The sequence below is a fragment of the Ciona intestinalis genome, chromosome 9 (assembly GCF_000224145.3).
Source record: "Ciona intestinalis chromosome 9, KH, whole genome shotgun sequence".
Classification (NCBI taxonomy): domain Eukaryota; kingdom Metazoa; phylum Chordata; class Ascidiacea; order Phlebobranchia; family Cionidae; genus Ciona; species Ciona intestinalis.
Genome location: NC_020174.2, coordinates 1,202,848 through 1,217,792, shown reverse-complemented (window position 1 = coordinate 1,217,792; position 14,945 = coordinate 1,202,848). Strand labels below are relative to the sequence as shown.

Genomic DNA, 14,945 nt, shown 5'->3' with positions numbered 1-14,945 from the left:
ACAAGTGTACAAGAGAATTGACTGAATTCAAATTGTTCAAATGAAACAACTTATAAGTCGTATTGAAAACAAAAGAAACAAAATGCAATAAAACACGCTTTGGTCAACTTAACGAGTTGCTTGCAAATATGTTATTAAAATATAAACCATTCAAAACGATATATAATATATATGTTAATTAATAATTACACTTTTCATAATGATTAAAACGGAAGGCTTATCGCCAAAATAGTTATTTTGGATAAACTTTCAAAAATCATAATTTTGAGTTGTATAAACACTCTGGCACTTTATTTACGAGGTTAAAACTTAACCAAGAAAGAAGGGACTTGTATTGTAGGTGTCACGAGTGAGTTGTAACATTAAATTTATCGTGTTAAATATTCGGGTGGGGGAAGATGGGACACTTTTAACACATAATATCTGAACATCCTTACCATGTTTTAAACAATTAATAGCCGTCTATGGGAGTCGTGAGGATATCGGTTTTATAATTCTTTGAATATTCTTTGTTTACTACCAAGTGCTACAATAAAAAAGAAAGAAAAAATGTCCCATCTTCCCCCACCCTACTATATGGTATGCATGGACTACTCAAAAGGAAAAAAAAGAATTCGATTCAAAATGTCGCGACCCGATACGAAGTGAAATATGTGGATTGTACCAGCAAGACCACACGCATGTCACTGTAATTGGAATAACTTTCGCTACTGTTTGTTTTTCCACGCAAGCAAAAAATACTTTGTTTTTAAACAAGCGGTATTCACATTGATAAATTGTAAACGTTCATTAGGAACCGAACACCGATCGACGCCAGTTTTTTTGCTCCGTACGAGATAAAACACCTGCTTACAAATGGTGCGGGCTTCACTAAACTAACACAAATGCCCTTTTTGGGTATTCGACACTAAGTCATGGATTATAGAAAGATTTGAATCAAACTAATTAACACCACTGTCCAACCCCTGAGATTTAAATCTGCTATATCAATGGTTTCTTCACAATCGATGGATTTACACGACGCGTGCTTCGTATTCCCAAGTCGCTGCATAACACTACTCTCAAAGGCATAAGGTAATATTCACTCTACCAACAGATGTAATAACTCAAAGGACCCAAATTTTATCGCCGCCAATGGTTTATTTTGCCATTTGTAATAAACTATGCTCACGCAGTGTTGGTACAACATGTCAACTTGATCGAAATGTTATTTTTAGATTACGATAAAGGTAGTCGAAGCGGTAATAAAACAACTGACTTATCAGTACAAGCGACAGTGAATAACTTTTAATTTATTCGCAAACGATAAAGCAGCTTCCCACAGCTGCCTTTGCTTATGAGTAATATTCGAAAACCGTCTGGACAGCCCGTAATGCCCAATCACCCTCTCCCATTCCGTCATTACTTGTTTAGATTCGGCATGGGAAAAATTCCCGACAGTGACATTGATCCAAAATATTTTCCAAACACAGTTTTCCTCCTCCCAACTCCGCACAACTTTGGCTTGGCATCAGACACGACATCGGTTCCTTATCGCATTTCCAGAAGTCTTATGTTTGGGAACCGGCAAATCGTTTATCGGAATTCCAGCAGTTGCAAAAAACGACGCACCTGTTTTGTATTTCATGGAATAACATCCCATGCTCCGTTCACGACCTGCCTAATTAAAACCAATGCAATGTGGCAAGAGGGGGCAACGGATCAATATAAGGAACGCGTTTCTAAAATACGCACGTTCTCGATCGAACTGGTCAAAAAAACCTAACAAAAACACAACCGACGATACCGCAATATTTTTAAATTGAACTAAGGTACACATAAAATTATGACGTCAATTTGTTATGACGTCATTATGTTTCGACGTCATTTGTGTCTGGATTTTTCCTCATTGTGACCTACATAAACTGCAGAGAAACGATAATCTTTAGTGTCCAATCAAGCGAGTAATTTGAGAAAACCTTGGTTTAGATGACATTATGACGTCATATATCATAGTCGTCACAATGACGTACTCGAATGTTTACCAAGACAATTAGGTTTTAAATATGTGTTTAAGTTTAAGTGTATAGTTGCGAAAATAGGAACACCTTTAAAAACTGGCTGCAGCTATACGTGTCACCATTTAAATTACGTGCCCAGCACTCGAAAACGCCACACTTATGCAGTGTAAAATATACAATGTTGTTCAAGCGAAGTTTTTAACGTTTTTGTGCTGACTGCGGTTCCGCCGGGTCTGAAACCCGAACCTTAAAATACTCAATGTGATGTTTTAATCCTACTTAGCGCAAAGGCAGCACGCGCGAGTGAGGGCACTGGACGGCTTGCTGGGCGCATTATATACATGAATACACAACAAGAAATACTTCGGGTCCGGTGCCGACTCCCCGCTGGAAATCGGAGGCGTTCCCCTGGCCGAAGGTCGCAAGAAATCCCGAAGTATTAGGCGAGTATTATCCACGCCGGTTAGCGCACAATGAAATAATCTCAAAGATATTTCAAGCGCTATATTCGTGTTATTGTGAAGTGGGGTGACGGACAAAAGCTTTTTACGAAAAACCCGTCGCCGGTTTGAAATTTTCCAATTTTTAAAAGCGCCCAATAATGTTATTTTCCACGCTAACGCTTTTATTTGAGCAATGCGACTAAAATACAAAGAAAACAAGCGAATTCGTGGATTCGCGTCACGACCACGTCTCCTGTTGATATCTCTTTTTGCTTTGCATTGTGACGTAATAATCTTCCGCTTCCTGTGACGTCATCTTGCCATAGGTTTGGAAAATTTGAAGAAAAGTTGATTTGACGTCATCAGGCATGTTTTTCGAGTTCCTGAAAAAAGTTAAATTATTTAAATAATATTTTTCCAAAAACTGGTAAAATTTTTTTATTTGTTTTGCAGCTAAACATATCTTATTGGCTGTTAACGTTCTATATTAATTCTAGCCCATAAATGTCTGGTGCCACAACATGCCTCGGCGTATGAAGCCTCGAGTATACAGAACACGAACATAACATTCCTAGTTACCTAGGAGACAAATAAACTTTTATAGCCATGCCACGTCGTATCAACATTATTCAATACCAACCCACCCGGCCACGAACACGGATGCATCATCCTCCCAAATAAGACGGAAGAGTTTTTCCCCTTCTTCTTTTATATGATCCTGGACGTAGATCTTCTCTTCCTGATCCCTGGAGCAAGCTACATGAAGATCAACATTGAGATCTTTCCATTCATCTCGGAAGTAAAAGTCGGATGAGAAGTTCCGGCAACCGAAGAAGACGGTGCATCCTGGTGGTGGCAAATCATAAAATTAGAATTTAAATGTAAATGAGCAGTTTAACGTTAAGATACTAGATGGTTACGTACAGGACAACTCTGTGCTAAATCTTAGGTCCCATGACGTGCTACGCTGCTGTACTTCTAACCCAGCCCAACATAAAACAAAATACAGTTACATTAACATACATGGAGACTCGTAAGCTGGCACGAGGTGCTAAACCCGTGTGATAACGACTGTCGTTTTTCGGCCACGCGAGGATAAAGTAAGTTACATTCATTCATTCATTAAAATCGTTTTCTGCCACGCAAGAGAAAGCCAGCTACATAGATTTAAGTTTTTGTATACCTTATCAAAGTAATAGATTATTGACACATCTCACCGATGCAAAATCGAAAATGAAACATCTTTTTAGCTTTTTGTAACGTTTTCCGATCTTCGTATCGTGACCAAAATAAAGTCACTCATTCAATTTACCGAACAAGCTATAAGACAACTCTCGCGCGCTACCTACCGGAGTCTCCATTTGACGTCCTTTCGTGCGCCGCACTGCGGAAAGGTGCGATGCCCGTGCCTGGACCAATGAGTATACAATGTTGTTTGGAAGGAAAACGTATCCCGCCCCGTTTTAACCAGATCGGGACAAGATCACCAGTATTGAGCGACGCAAGCCAGCTTGAACATAAACCCTTTCGTGGAGCTTGGAGTCTAGTCTTGTATCTGTAGACAAAGCAAAATAAAACAGACTGAGTCAATAATTATGAATGAATGAATTTGATTTATTTATCCTCGTGTGGCGGGCAACGACAGTCGTTATAACATGGATGTTATGTTTCATACACCTCGTGTCTGCTTACCACGTATATAACTTTGTCGGTGATTGTGTTTTGTCTAAAATGGGTTAAAAGTAAAAAGAGACGTGTGTTCCATATCACACCTACAAGTGCTACAACTAATCCAAACCAACAAGCCAATATGTCACATATAATCATAGGACGTTCATAATATGAATCATATGATCACATCACGTACTTTACAACGGCGACAAGAACGTGAATTTCTCCCTGATGACGTGTAGGCGATGACGCAATAGAAAACGCACGCGGACGAATAATTGGGAAAATATCAAAAATCCTTTCCAGTGGAATAAGGGCAGCTGTCAGGTGAAAATCCTACAATGAAAAAAGAGTATGTTATATTTTGTAACCTAGGTTCAATACGTTTCAATACAGTGGTTATTGTGTCTGCTTTAAGCAGAGAAGATACGGGTTCAAGGCTTAACACTGCTACCATTGTAGGCATATGTCTCTTTGAGCAAGTCAATTTATGACAAATTCCGTGACTCTCAATGGGTCGTTTTGTTTAAATTGTCAACCATAAATTCCAAAATTTTAAACTTATAAAATTTCAAAACAAAATAACCTACAAAGTGGCATATGTGGTAACTCGTAAGCAGGTAACAATGTAAAAAAACGTTGTTGCTCTGTCATGTGAGCATAAATAAGTTACATCTGAACATACTTGTAAAACTTCAAGGATAGTGCGGCGAGGTCGATTTGCATACGAGTACCGCTCATCAGTGCCCTCTGGTGATCCAAGTTCCGTAAGTTTTTCTTTCTCCATTTCATCGCATGATATATGGGAGAGAAGTTGAAAAAAACTTCGTCTGTTTGTGGAAAATAAAGTAAGTTATTCAGATGTCTGACCAATGGTATTCAAACCGAACATACATGGTATATGCCAAAAGTTATATGTGGCATTGGGCAAAAGTAGCTTTCACTACATTAATCAATGAAGTTCCAAATATAAGTGCATCAATGTTGGACAGTTATGAGTGTAACTGTATTTTAACACACCAGATTTGTAACAATTTAAAAATGTGATAACTAAGCAAGATAAAAAATAAAATGACCACTATGTAAGATGGCAACAACTTTAGGCAGAACTACAGTACTTACCTCGGCACAGACATGAAGTCTAAATATTTGGTTACGATTTCTCGTAAAGTTGTTCCCTTATTAGGAATATTGGTAGATGCGTCTATTTCATCATCCAATGAATGGAAAGTAAGAAGTGAATCCGGTTTAAACGGAAGAATGTCTGGAACCAAAGTAAAACAAGTATAAAGTTAAAGTAAAACAAGTACAAAGTTATATCAAGTACTGACTGCACTGAAGAGAGTGATTTTATGGATCAATTTATGGATTAAAGGAGTAAAGACAAATATTACTACTTTTGAATGCGGCTAAATTAATTTTGCAAATTTATACTATTTGGGTTAGTTTAGTAAAACTATATGATGCAGAAAGCGGAACCTTAGAGGCGTACCTATGATGGTGCATTACACAGCAGCACTTTGTACTAAGTGTCACTACATGTTCCAGCCTACCTAATAAAGCATTGACATCCTGTGAAAGATTGCTTGGTTGTATCATGATGACATCACCAGGATCATATTTCATATGATCAACAACCGGTGATACGTTTAATGATATCAAACGGGTTTCCTGTTATATAAACAATGTATATTATGATGTGTATGTTCAAGTTCCATAATTCCCCATGTGGCTTTAATTGAATAAGAATAGAAAATAATTTCAAAGTATATTCTTATTAAAGAACATACAATCTTAAATTTATGCTATCTATTTACCCCTGGCAGCTTTTTCATGTAAACTGTTACCAATTTAGACATAACAGCCCAGTGGGTCATGCAAATTTTTGGCTCTTGGGTGTTTTTTTTGTGGATATGAAGTTTTATGGGACACACTTAGTTATATAAATATTAACTTATGCAAGTCATGTTTAACAGCATAAAGTAAATGGTTAAAAGTTGAAACCCCGTGATAAACATACATAACTTAAGTTGTATCTTAGCGTAGTGATTAAAACACAAAGGTATTTCACCTGAAAATGATCTGCAGCTGTCACTCTTTTATTACTGATAACACTAGCATAGTAGGGTTGCTTTTTAGATGGGCTTACATTGTGACCTGTGGTATAACAGTAAATAACACATGATTTAGCATCCTTATTGCTTGGCAAACAATTGCTAGAAGTGAAAATGAAACATCAGTGTTTTAAGATATAATTTCACAATGTTAAAATACTGAAGATTTAAAATGCAAACATTAAATACTATATAGAACGTGTACTGTAGTAAAAATATGGTGCCACCAATTTGAAAGTGAAATTAAACAATTTTCCTAACCTAAAAATGCACATCTAACTTATATACACAGAACACAGATAAAAATAAAGGTCCAAACCAACCAATTTCCACCATGCTTTTAACAATATCTTCTCCTTCCATATTTGTATCATCCATAGTTACACGGAACCTTGGTGGAGGAAGGGAACTTTCAATCGGGTTCAAAAACTAAACAACAAGTGTGTTCTTAGTGTGGTGTTGGGTTAAAACCTTGATTCAGGAAAATTCAATCAACTTCCTAAAAAAATTAAGACTTTCACCCCAAATAATAATTTTTACATGAATTGCTTTGATGAATTTAACAGTTTTATATTGCACCAGCAGCAAAGACAATCAAACATTAGAAATAAATGATTTTTATGAGTTTAAGTGTGATGTAGAACTCGGTTAAACTTGTAAGTGTAAATGGGACTCGGAATTATGGGACCGATAAGTTAAATTGGATAACAAAGTAAATTTAACAATCCTGGTTTCAACTATCTTGTGATTTAAAATATTAAACTTAACATATTGATTATTTTCTAAATGATGTTCTGGTGATATTGGCTGAAACCCAGCCCTATGTGTTAGAACAACTTATGTTACCCCATCCTTTGTTGGGTGAATTGAATTTAAAATCTGCCACATATTTCTCGACCAATCATCAATCGCCACATCACACCCCCATTCATGCTGGTCATCGGCTAAACCAATAGTAAGCAAGCTTTTCCCACCTGTTAAAAAACAATTTTAATGTTTTGTTAAATTTTTAAGTATTTCCCAAATTTAACTGTATTAACAATTTTCGTGCACGGCTGTTGGATTTTTAAAAGTCAGCAACCACTATAATATCGTGTTTATGTAATAAAGCAAAACCAGATGTTATTAAACACAGTACGGTATTTTTTAACAGTGTTTTTCTAAAGCAACTCTGTTTGAATTTGCCATACATGGCTGATTAATTCTTTCAATAGAGTGTATATGTGAAAAAATGTGATAAAGAAAATCACCGTTTCTCATTAAATTTAACAGATCAAATGTTAAATGTTAGATGTTAAAGTTACTTCAATAGCAATACCACTTTTGCACAACTGATTATTAACCACTGGTCTGGAGCAACTACAAATTAACAATTATCTATTTTAACTGTCTTGTCTAAATTAATGCATATTGAATATAATAACAGCATTGTACTTTAAACAGGGACTTACCAAGATTTTGAATTCTTCGAAATAATTTCTTCGCCACAAAATTATATTTTGCATATGAAGAATCCCCTAAACCAAGAACACCAAACCTTATACCAGACAAGCAAGTGTTGGGGAGATTCTTTCTCATTATAAACTTCCAAAACAACTGAAACAAAACAATATATTATAAGCATATTATCGGGGTAAGTAACAAGTATTATGTTAGGTTTCTGTAATGGATAATTGTAATGGGACAATCTTGGCCTATATAGCAGGTTTCCATGGCGGGCCACTCTGTAGGACCTCACCCACACAGAAGCTTAGAATAATATACTGAATACATAAGTTTACTCTATCTGCGTATTATATTAATATAAAATAGCCATAATTGTAGATTTGTAGTGAATATATTACAATACTAAAACATAGGTAACCTACTAAAGAAATAAGGAAAAAATGATATTTTTTATTTGAATAGACATGCCTTATATAATACATAATTGAATTTTAATTTCAAACATAGTATTGTTACCTTCATGTTATCTGGGGGTTCCCCTTGTCCAGTAGTGGAACAAACAAACAAAACAAGATCTTCATTCACCAAGTCTTGTATTGGGTAATCATCCATAGCGGAAGCTACACATCTGGAAATTGAATATTTCACTATTTGTTTGCTGCGTTACAAACATGCAGAAAATGATTGTAACTATTTAGGATTGTAAATTGGCCACAACATATGTTTTAGTAATTTAGTTTTACACTTTAACACAGTTGTATCCTTGTTCTTTCTTGTCTCTACAAACAAGCAGAGTCAATGGAAATTGCATTCATTAGATTAATCATAGGTGAATTTTACCTAGATCTGGACCAAGGGGCCAAGGCAAAGCTTTGTCAGTTTAGGTCTTTAAAATAAGGGAGAAAAATAAAATAGGTGCCAGTCGTGCCACAGATTTAAGCCAATGAAAAGAAAACTTCATGCGCTGCGATCTCTGGCCTAAGAAACACCAACCAAGCATGTGTTAAACTGGGTTGTAATGATACTAACTTGAAGACAGAACCTCTGCTTTGCATCAAAAGTCTTGATGTTACTTCTTCTGCTGTGCCAGTTTGACTGCCGTACAAAACCACCACTCGGTGTCGCACGTGATCATTCATTGTTACTTCATAATAAAAAATAACATTATAGAATATAGATCCCTAAACACACAGCTAATGTCAATATACTTTTCTTAACATATAAAGTCTAACTTAGAACTATCCAAATATAAAGGACTCATTTGTCCACATGTAGCCTCCACACTTCATTTGACCAATCAACAAACATGTTTTTAACCATATTGGGGTTTTAGGACTGTCATTTATGGCAATACCTTGTTTCTTTTCTTAATCTCCAGTATCGCAATCACAGAGACAAATAAAACATATATTTATTTATTTAGACAAGTGTGGGTCCGCCTAATAAATATTCACCACATACTTCTATATACTATATCTGCATGTACTTACTTTCACCAACTATTTGTAGAAATGTCCATTAAATTGCTTTTTATTGGATTCGTCTTTCACCCTTACTTGATCGTATGGACACTGTTGATTAAATAATATTAAATAACACACAAGAAAAACTAACAGAAAGCAAAACAGAACACATAGCCTAACCCAGTGGCGCACCCAGGGGGGGGATTAGGGGGACTAGTCCCCCCCTTTTTGATATCAATAAATCGTAACAAGCGTCGTAGTGTAAAATTCGAGAATTCGTTGATGCGAACGCACCGGCTCGTGCACTCGTCTGCCTGAGTGTATGTGCGAGTGTGTGTGCGTTCGGGAGGTTACGTGTGTTTTGGCAGGCATGGTCCCTCGTTAAACGATGCTACGTTACACGGCCGCGAACTCGTCCCCCGTTAAACGACGCTACGTTACACGGCAGCGAACTCGTCCCACGTTAAACGATGCTACGTTACACGGCCACGAACTTGTCCCTCGTTAAACGATGCTACGTTACACGGCGGCGAACTCGTACCCCGTTAAACGACGCTACGTTACACGGCCGCGAACTCATCCCTTGTTAAACGACGCTACCTTACACGGCCGCTAACTCGTCCCTCGTTAAACGACGCTACGTTACACGTCCGCGAACTCATCCCTTGTTAAACGACGCTACGTTACACGGCCGCTAACTCGTCCCCTCGTTAAACGACGCTACGTTACACGGCCGCGAACTCGTCCCTCGTTAAACGAAGCTACGTTACACGGGCGCGAACTCCTCCCTCGTTAAACGACACAACGTTACACGGGCGCGAACTCGTCCCTCGTTAAACGACGCTACGTTACACGGCCGCGAACTCGTCCCCCGTTAAACGACGCTACGTTACACGGCCGCGAACTCGTCCCTCGTTAAACGACGCTAAGTTACACGGCCGCTAACTCGTCCCCCGTTAAACGACGCTACGTTACACGGCCGCTAACTCGTCCCTCGTTAAACGACGCTACGTTACACGGGCGCGAACTCCTCCACCGTTAAACGACACTACGTTACACGGGCGCGAACTCGTCACTCGTTAAACGACATTACGTTACAAGTCCGCGAACTCGTCCATCGTTAAACGACGCTACATTACACGGCCGCGAACTCGTCCCTCGTTAAACGACGCTAAGTTACATGGCCGCGAACTCGTCCCTCGTTAAACGACGCTACGTTACACGGCCGCGAACTCGTCCCTCGTTAAACTACACTAAGTTACATGTCCGCGAACTCGTCCCCCGTTAAACGACGCTACGTTAGACGGCCGCTAACTCGTCCCTCTTTAAACGACGCTACGTTACACGGGCGCGAACTCGTCACTTGTTAAACGACGCTACGTTACACAGGCGCGAACTCGTCACTCGTTAAACGACATTACGTTACAAGTCCGCGAACTCGTCCATAGTTAAAGTACGCTACATTACAAGGCCGCGAACTCGTCTCTCGTTAAACGACGCTAGTTACAAGGCAGCGAACTCGTCTCTCGTTAAACGACGCTAAGTTACACGTCCGCGAACTCGTCTCTCGTTAAACGATGCTAGGTTACACGGCCGCGAACTCGCCGTCCATTAAATGACGCTACATTACAAGTCCACGAAATTATCCCCCCCTTTATTTCTTTCTGGGTGCGCCACTGGCCTAACCCATAATATTAGTCTGTAAAATCCTATACACTTATTTGTATCTTACTTAGAGTTATTACAATAAATTAATCCTGCTTTTTAAACATATGAATTAGAAATAGCACTTACATGTCTGCAGGCAGACCCACAACACTTCCCCCTTTGAATATGGTTCGCCTTTGTACGAACCAAGTATCCAGTCTGTGGGTCAGTATAGAAGATGTTTCCTGACTTTTCAGCTTCAGCGTGCAACCGGATAATTTCCTGGTCCCCAGCAGTTAACTGATGGGAGCAGTGTTGTCGAGAATTTGAAATTTTTCTCAGTGGAATGTTAACAGGTCGAGTGTAAAATTTGTATGGAAACACTGGGCTTCTTAACTTTGAAAAACAGTGTTTTATCATTTAAATCTAAAACAAAAATTAGAATATTTTCCTCTCACATTACAACACTAAAAGTCACAAAAGGTCTAATAATTTAAGTAGAAAATTGAGGAGTACAAGAACTACCATGCAAATAAAATTACAGGACCCAGTAAAAACAAACACAATATGTGTGGTGTAAGTATTGAAACAGAAATAATAATTGCACATACAGACAATCATGGTAACACAGTGAGTGTAATATCAATGACTAGACTTTGGTTTTTGACGGTGGGACTTTTGTATACGATCTTAGTAGAATACCTGGCAGTAATGCTACAACAGCAACAAGTAGCATGCCAATGAATGTGGACATGGAAAAAACATCATCCATGGATTTTACAGACGCTAGGATTGATCCTGTCTGTACACAGATAAAGTTATATGGCATTAAACCAATAAAAACTGAGACAAAGAACAAATGTATAGGAACTCCTATTATAGGTGATGTAATGTTTAGAAACCAGTTAGGGCTCATTGGGAAAAGACGAGCTGAAAGTAAGAAGAAAAACAATCTGTCCTCATTCTCTTTTACTTTAGATTGGAAGCTGCGTACTTTTTCCGGAAATTTCCGTTTGACCAATTGGCTACCAAAGTATTTTGACAAGAGGTAACAACAAGAAGCTCCAACTGCAGAAAGGAAACACACAAGGGGAAAGGAGGTCCAGGTTCCTAGGAGAGCCCCACCTAATATGTTCATGAAAACAGATCCGGGTATTGCGAAAGTTTGCTTGTAAATATAAGCTGATACGAACAAGAGAATTACAAGCTTGAAGTGATCTTCTTGGTATGACTTGAGCATGCTTGAAAGAGACTTTAAATCTTCAAAATTTTGAGGGAAATGTACAACAAAGTCCTTGCTGTCAAATTGAGTAGATAAGAAATACAACCAACAGGTGGCAGCGGCAAAAATGCTCACAAGGAAAACAATTGGTTTTAATAACCCTGCCATTCTATTAATCACATGAAATTCCAAATCTAAAAATAAATAAAGAGTGTTAGAGTTTAAGTCTTCCTGAAAGACATTACATATACAATGAATGATAAAGCAGAAGAAAATGACATTATGTGGCTAGTTTTGTATTGAAACAAAAATCAGCTGGAACTCAACTCATTAACACTTTATTTGCATTAAATGTAAAAAAAGTCATAACTTAAATATCACAAAGTATGTATAAACAAAAACATGCAACTCTAGTTTCAGGATTTTGAACCCCACGATTCAACATCTTGTTGCTCTTGTTTTTTGTCTTTTTCAATTTTTTCCTTAACTGTTTCTTTTGCAATGCTTTCTTTTTGTTGTTTATCTGCTAATTTTGAAATTTTTTCTTGCATCATGTTAAACTTATTAACGTTCATTTCAAGTTCTTCCAATGTAGGTGGGTCGTCACGTCGCCCCCTCAGCCAAGAATCCCATTCGGGGGTAACTCTGAGCATTTTTACTTCGTTTAAATCGACGCCCTGTGGTTCTGCTAATCTTTGATATCTAGCTTCAGAGAGTCCGAACCAATAAGTTTGCTGAGGAATTTCGTAATAACAAGTCCCCTGTAAGTCTTGCCCTACGAAGATGCGATCGGGCTTTGTTTTTGCCAGTCGAGACAGGTAAGCTGCCCCTCTTCTTAGGAACGCCATTTTAAACAACGTAACACTATTAAGCTGACGAAATGTTTTTAAAAACAGTGAAATTGCAAATTTAGATAACATTGAGTGCAAGGTTCACTTCGTGGGAGTTTCCCAATTCCGAAAGAAGATTTTTCTGTTAAAAATATATAAAATGGTTTAAATCTTAGATTTTTAATTCATCTGCTATATATTCTATAATATTAATTCTTACCAACAATCAAAAACAATGTTACTTCAGTCTAAAAAAGAAATTTATATAAACATCGCAAATGTTAACATGCATAATTCTTAGTTAACGTTATTTATGCAATAAAACCTAACAAAAATGTATAACTGGTATTTTTTTGTTTTAATCACAGCTTTGCATTGTTGAAGAACACTGTTGCACATTATTGAGTTATTTCGTCCCCAATAAATAGGTTTGTTTATGAGGTCAATAAGTAATTTTCATTACAGCGAAATCTCGAGGTGCAGCTCTTTCGGATTTGGCGACGTGTGGAAAGTACAAGGATATTTCATCCTCAATAATCGCCCCAATACGCTTCGGAAACTTTAATAGTTAACGATGCGTGGAAAGGTAAGAGATTAAATTATGCTTTTATTAAAGTAGATTATGTTGTTAATGATTTTTAGTTCGAAAAATTTGGTGCAACGCATTGACTTTCTAAATATGCAAACAGGTATTATCATTAATATTACTTAACGGGTAAACAGCTAAACCCATATAAACTTATATTATATTAATTATTCAAATTTATCCTATATGTTGCAATATGTTATTACATGTACAATTTATTGAGTAATTTGTGCGCATCCAAAACATTTGTCCTCTGCAACTAATTGCATAGCTTAAATAAGTTTGTTACTGTCATTGATAGCTTGATATTTTAAAAATTAAAACCATGAAGTAGGAAGTAACAGTAAGTTAAAATTTAAATCTTATGATTGGGCTGTCCATATTAAGAATGGCCAGAAAATAGTGTTTCATGCACTTGAATATTAAAGAGCCCTTACAAAATATGTAAATAAGCATCTGTAGCTAACAATCTTAAGACCTGCACATGCTAGTCTAACAAGTATGGCAGAAGTGAATACAATTATTTACAAGCCTTTTGTTTTTAAACTTCTTGCGGGACATTAAACCCATCTAAACAAATTCGAATGTAACTTAAAAATTGCACCTGGCTCGAATATTTTTTATGATTGTATGCGTGGTTGTCCAAAAAAACTGTTTTGCACGTGTGTTATAAAACTGCCATATTCTGCATAATTGTGAATGTGTGGTAATAGGTTCCGAGTTTTTACATTGCACCTTACCTCAACTCACACTTATGACATAGCCTGTATTTAACTATATAATAACTTGTGACCCTTTCTATTTATATACTCATTTAAAAAACTCTTGTTTCTTACAGTGGAAGAAGAAGAGAATGCGCAGATTGAAGCGTAAGCGAAGAAAGATGCGAGCGAGATCCAAGTAAATCTCCGGCATTTAATATAAAATGAACAAATGATCTTCTTGTCTTCTGATGTCGCTTTAACTTTGGAGAAACTTCTGATGATACATCTTTTGTTCCTCGAGTTCGAACTATCTTGATGATATTTGAATACAAGATATTGTTTGTTTTATGTGAAGTGTGTTTTTATGACAGGGAGTTTTAATGCATTAGTAACTGTCGCATTGAATGAGAAGTTTTCTGCATAAACTAGAACGGAGCTATAATTGCTGATTACTGTATATAGAACAGGGAATACGCAAAAGTGTATGGTGAAACTAAGTTTAAAATAGGAAAGTAACATAGCGTAATTTTTAAGTTCAGCATTGGTACAACACGTTTACAGTGTCACGTGTTGTGCCATATGGTGTTTACTCTCGCGAACACGTGACCATATTATTGGCCACTGAAGGGCACTGCAGAGCAAATTCGGTGAAAGGCTTTTATCGTCGCGAGTACTGGTTTGTGTTGCAACAATAATAAACCTTAATGTCCTTTAAACAACTAACCTCTGTACGTTTACCAAATGTTAATCTTCAATCATCGTTTCATCATTTTATTGTTTGCAGCATAATCGGGCATTTGAGTTGTCGTCAAAAACGAC

The 14,945-nt window shown here is 37.2% G+C and overlaps 3 protein-coding genes and 1 non-coding gene across 4 annotated transcripts; 1 reads left to right on the top strand and 3 right to left on the bottom strand.

The window, feature by feature from the left end:
• Positions 1–2,599: 2,599 nt before the first annotated feature.
• Positions 2,600–11,210, bottom strand: LOC100179351 (NADPH-dependent diflavin oxidoreductase 1). Its single transcript, XM_002128017.2, has 15 exons — positions 10,932–11,210; positions 9,165–9,245; positions 8,704–8,818; positions 8,191–8,302; positions 7,680–7,824; positions 7,075–7,202; positions 6,552–6,657; positions 6,186–6,271; positions 5,668–5,785; positions 5,237–5,378; positions 4,800–4,944; positions 4,311–4,450; positions 3,793–3,998; positions 3,088–3,289; positions 2,600–2,826 (listed from the first exon to the last, which is right to left on the bottom strand). The coding sequence occupies exons 3-15, from the start codon at positions 8,811–8,813 to the stop codon at positions 2,682–2,684; spliced, it is 1,785 nt and encodes a 594-aa protein (XP_002128053.1). The 5' UTR covers positions 8,814–8,818; positions 9,165–9,245; positions 10,932–11,210; the 3' UTR covers positions 2,600–2,681.
• A 20-nt stretch (positions 11,211–11,230) lies between these two features.
• On the bottom strand, positions 11,231–12,196 carry LOC100181666 (transmembrane protein 41A-A-like). The gene has a single exon (XM_002127989.5). It carries the CDS (start codon positions 12,172–12,174, stop codon positions 11,434–11,436), a length of 741 nt encoding a protein of 246 aa, XP_002128025.1. The 5' UTR covers positions 12,175–12,196; the 3' UTR covers positions 11,231–11,433.
• Positions 12,197–12,422: 226 nt separating this feature from the next.
• On the bottom strand, positions 12,423–12,854 carry LOC101242807 (NADH-ubiquinone oxidoreductase assembly factor N7BML-like). The gene has a single exon (XM_004226440.1). The coding sequence runs from the start codon at positions 12,852–12,854 to the stop codon at positions 12,423–12,425; it is 432 nt and encodes a 143-aa protein (XP_004226488.1).
• Positions 12,855–13,190: 336 nt separating this feature from the next.
• LOC100178571 lies at positions 13,191–14,474 on the top strand. Its single transcript, XR_182111.4, has 2 exons — positions 13,191–13,422; positions 14,261–14,474. It is a non-coding gene; the product is annotated as an uncharacterized LOC100178571 (transcript).
• The last annotated feature ends 471 nt before the right edge of the window (positions 14,475–14,945 follow it).